Source organism: Silurus meridionalis, chromosome 9 (genome assembly GCF_014805685.1).
Source record: "Silurus meridionalis isolate SWU-2019-XX chromosome 9, ASM1480568v1, whole genome shotgun sequence".
Lineage (NCBI taxonomy): Eukaryota > Metazoa > Chordata > Actinopteri > Siluriformes > Siluridae > Silurus > Silurus meridionalis.
This window is the reverse complement of record NC_060892.1, coordinates 23,940,960-23,945,694: the sequence shown is the minus strand read 5'-3', so window position 1 is coordinate 23,945,694 and position 4,735 is coordinate 23,940,960. Positions and strand designations below refer to the sequence as shown.

General features: G+C 40.9%; 1 protein-coding gene across 1 annotated transcript; it reads left to right on the top strand.

Moving 5' to 3' along the window:
- The first annotated feature begins 250 nt into the window (after nucleotides 1–250).
- ddx59 (DEAD (Asp-Glu-Ala-Asp) box polypeptide 59) lies at nucleotides 251–4,291 on the top strand. Its single transcript, XM_046856798.1, has 7 exons — nucleotides 251–1,227; nucleotides 1,932–2,114; nucleotides 2,363–2,452; nucleotides 2,534–2,785; nucleotides 3,149–3,301; nucleotides 3,639–3,767; nucleotides 3,966–4,291. Exons 1-7 carry the CDS (start codon nucleotides 469–471, stop codon nucleotides 4,227–4,229), a joined length of 1,830 nt encoding a protein of 609 aa, XP_046712754.1. The 5' UTR covers nucleotides 251–468; the 3' UTR covers nucleotides 4,230–4,291.
- Nucleotides 4,292–4,735: the final 444 nt, after the last annotated feature.

Sequence of the window (4,735 nt, the reverse complement as noted above, 5' to 3'; positions counted from 1 at the left end):
TTGTCATAATGCGGAGATGCATAGTTAATTTTTTACGTTTTTAAAGAAGTTATTTGTATATGAATTAATTAAAACAACAAAAATGAGTTGTTTATATATTCCTCTTTTTTTCCTTTCTTACAAAATACAGCATAATAATAATAATAATAATAATAATAATAATAATAATAATAATAATATAGGTATAAATAAATCTGCATTATGGCGTTAGTAAAGATTATGAGGCACTCAAATCGTTTACGGTTTAACTGAACTACAACTCCCAGGATTAAATGCCGGGTGATGTCGTCATATTTGCGCGACTCTAAGTGCGCAATCTAGACGCGAAGCGCTCTTTGTGATTCTTTATTTTAACTTTACAAAATTAAAAAACAAGGACTTTCTTATAGCGTTTTGACCTAAAATTGGTTATTTTTTTATAATATTCAGAAATGTATTAGTTTTCTAGGTTATGAAAGTGAAAGGAAGATGTTTATGCCTCGATCGTTACAGGTCAAGAGAGTTTCTGAGAGTCAGGGAAGCTCTGATGTGAAGAAAATCAAAGGGGAGGACACTGTATCTGATGCTGTAGATGTTGCAGATGCTGCAGATGTGCAAAATGTGGATGCCGGTATGGAGGTATCCGAAGAGGCACAGGATGAGGAGGAACCTGTAAAGTCGTTCAAGAAAAGCCAGAGATGGCCAAACCCTGGGGAACCGGTGTGCGTCATGTGCGGCCGCTATGGAGAGTACATATGCGATAAGACTGACAATGACGTGTGCAGTCTGGAGTGCAAGGCAAAACACCTGGCCAGGATGTGCATGGGACTCCGAGAAAAAGTCTTCCCCGGAATGAATCCAGAAAGCACAAGCATCGCTCCATCATCATCATCATCATCACTGAATACAGACGACCTTTCGAACAATCCCAAAGAAGTCGGTTACTCCTACAGGGAGGACGCCTTCATCCGAGATCTGAATGAAGACCAGGTGGAAAGGGTGAGGAAAGAACTCACAATCGTTACACAAGGTCAGGACGTGCCCAGGCCCATCATTGAGTTCGAGCACTGCAACTTTCCTGAATCGCTCAGGATGAACCTCAAGAAGGCCGGTTACGAGGCCCCGACTCCGATCCAAATGCAGATGGTTCCGGTAGGCTTGGCTGGGAGAGATGTGATCGCCACGGCCGACACCGGATCCGGAAAAACCGTCGCCTTCCTGCTTCCAGTGGTGGCTCGGTGCTTGGAGGTAAATCCAGGTGGATTTAATGAAGTGTGCCTGATCTATAATCAGGACTGCAACACCTACATACACCTGAGACACCCGCTTTTTTTTTTCCAGCCGTATGTGGTTCTAAACCCAAACTTGGGATTACTTGGATGTGAGAGGATGAAATTTTCCCTTCACTTGAACTACGAGATTCAAACCTGTTCCAACATGACATTGCCCTTGTGTACAAAGCCAGCTCCATGAAGATATGGTTTAAATAGGTTGGAAGATCTTGAGAGCTGATCTCCAACCCCTATTGAACATGAATGAATTGGAACGCTGACTTCACCCCAGGCCTCTTCAGCAGTACCTGATCAAATCAAATTTTATTTGTCAAATTTTATCTGTAGATTTAGTGGTATGGTTGAATGAGCACTAGAAAAATCTAGTGGAACATCTTCCCAGCTTTGGGTCTTGTAGTTGATCCAAAGACATCCTATTCAATTCATTTTTATTTGTATAGCTCTTTTAACAATGAATATTGTCCCAAAGCAGCTTTACACAGATAATGTGGTGAATAAAAGTAAATATGTTCTTTATAAGTAAATTTGTCCCTGATGAGCGAGCCGGTGGCGACTGTAAAATAAATTATTTTATTTATGATTTATATTATAAATTATTATATTTATATACATTGAAGGTTTTGACTGTTTTAATTATTTACGGCTCTTCTCAATTCGCAGGGGGAAGCAGGCGCTTCGGCGGCCCCCTTGACCGTGGTTCTGACCCCGACCCGGGAGCTGGCGATCCAAATCGAGACACAGGTGAAGGAGCTGATCGTAGGGCTGCCCAACATGAGGACTGCGCTGCTGGTCGGGGGGATGCCTCTCCCCCCTCAGCTGCATCGGCTCAAACAGAAAATCAAGGTAGTGCTTGGAAACCGTCCTGAGGGTTGCAAAGGGACAGAACATTTCTGGAAATGTTCTATGGAAACTTCATTCTGGGGAATTTTGGAAATATTCCAAGTTGGAAACGTAGCAGGAATTTATAGGAAGTAATTCGAAAATTGGGTTCAGCTACAATGCTGCTGCAAAGAGTTTAAACGAAACAGTGTACGAAATCTTTATTTTTTGTTTTTATATAGCTGTATGAAAAAAAATGCATGTTTGTGCAGATCGTGATCGCCACCCCTGGACGTCTCCTGGAGATTGTTAAGCAGAAGGCTGTCCAGCTCGACGGCGTAAAAATCGTCGTCGTTGATGAGGTATGATCCGTCGTGCTCCAGTCCAGCTTCTTGCTTTATTGTAACTTTGGAAAGAAAAAAAGTTATTTTCCTCCATTTCAGGCCGACACCATGCTGAAAATGGGATTCCAGCACCAAGTGTTAGAGATTTTGGAGCACGTTCATGACGAGCATCAGACTTTGCTCACGTCCGCCACGCTACCCGAAGGAACGGAGCTGCTAACGTCCCGCCTGACCAGCGATCCCGTGCGAATTACAGTCGGCTGCAAGAATCAGCCGTGCGCCAACGTTCGTCAGATTGTCGTCTGGGTGGAGGAGCCTTCAAAGAAAAAGAAGCTCTTTGACATCCTGAATGTAAGATTTTTTTTTTTTTTTTAAACAGGAGTTTGGTTGGGTATTGATCATTTGGACATGATGGTTGGTGTAGGAACCGGTGCAGAAACCGTCGCAGAACAATACATTCAATTGTGTAGATGGAGGTTACAATAAATATTTCAATGAACGAAAAATATTTGATCTTTGTGAATTTTTTTTTGAAGATTTCTGATTGATATTTGTGTGTAAATCAAATAACTTGCACACAAATATCTTTAATAAAAATTTTCCTACTGCAAAACTATCAGTCATTGCGCTACAGGTTACAGTGGACATCTCTTGCACTACTTGTATTGTAATACTACCGGTTAACCAATTTTTTTGCTGCCCCCCCCCCTACAGGACAGCAAGCTCTACCAGCCCCCTGTGGTGGTCTTCGTTGACTGTAAACTTGGAGCCGACCTTTTATGCGAGGCCGTACACAAAGTGCTGGGTTTAAACACTGTAGCCATTCACTCTGACAAGACACAATGGGAGCGCAACCGTATCCTCAAGGTCATTGTTTTTATTAAAATCTTTATTTATATATTTTCTAAAAGAAGAGGAAAGAAAGGAGAAGACTAGAGGTCAACTGACATATCGGTTTTGACGATTGATCGGCACTGATAGTTGATTGCTGGAATTATAGGCTAAAAATCCAAACCAATAGTTTTTCTGGGTTGCGTTATACAGTATGAGAGTGGCCTCTAGTGGCGAATCACTGATGCCACTTGCTGTTTGGTGAAGCATCTTATTTAAGTAAATTTGGATATAAATGTTTTTATTTATTTGGAGTGTTACTTTTTGTTTCAGTTTAAGTGCATGTCTTGTTACTGTGTATGGTATTTTTTAGGGTCTGCTCGAGGGCAAGTTTGAAGTGGTGATCAGTACAGGCGTATTGGGAAGAGGACTGGATCTGGTCAACGTCAAGCTGGTGGTGAATTTCGACATGCCTGCTAACATGGACGAGTATGTTCATCAGGTATGACATGCATTCGTCCTTCTGTACATTTTATAACCTTGATACTGCAAATTGGATTAGATTAAGTCATGTAGACAATAAAAATCCCACTGAAACACAGTTTGATACATGGGTTACACTACAAGGTACACTACATTTTTTTCTAATCCACCGTGACCTCAGAAAGCTTCTCTCTATGTGTCTTTATTGTTTTTGCAGATCGGTCGAGCAGGAAGACTCGGGCACCGAGGCACAGCGATCACCTTCATGAACAATAACAACAAGCGCTTGTTCCTTGACATCGTGGAAAGAGTAAAGCCGACCGGCTCGCAGCTTCCACCGCAACTCCTCAACTCCCCACATCTACTGGAACAGCAGAAAAGAGCCAGGAAAAGACACAAAGGAGGCGGGGATCATGTCGTGACCAAGAGCAATGTTATGGACATTATTAAACGGCATGACAGGAACCGTTATAAGAAGTGACTTTGGGTTTTGAGAGATGTTTATAATGTTGTTTTTTTTTTAATAAATACATGTTGCATTTGGCTGCATCAGTGTCTGGATTCGTTATAATATGGTAAACAATCCTGGGGTTGAATATATAACTATCTAAGTAATGAAGTACAAATACTTATTACTCTACTTTACTATTTCACTACTTCAGTACTCTACTTCACTATTTAGTTTTAGGACAACTTTTACATTCACTCCTTCCATTTTTTTACACAAATATCTACTTCCTACTTCTGCCATTTTCAAACCAGGTTCATTACTTTAGTTTTAATCTATTTGGTGACATGATCAATATCCTTTCTTCTCACAAACTTTTTCTTTTCATTGCGCGCCAACCTACCGATGGTGTATCTTTTTCCTGACTTTCGCATACCAAACTAGTAAACTAGTGCATGAAGACATTCATCACCTGGTCTTCATAATCTTCATTCATTAGATGACAAAATGTTTATTAATATATTAATATGATGTGAGGT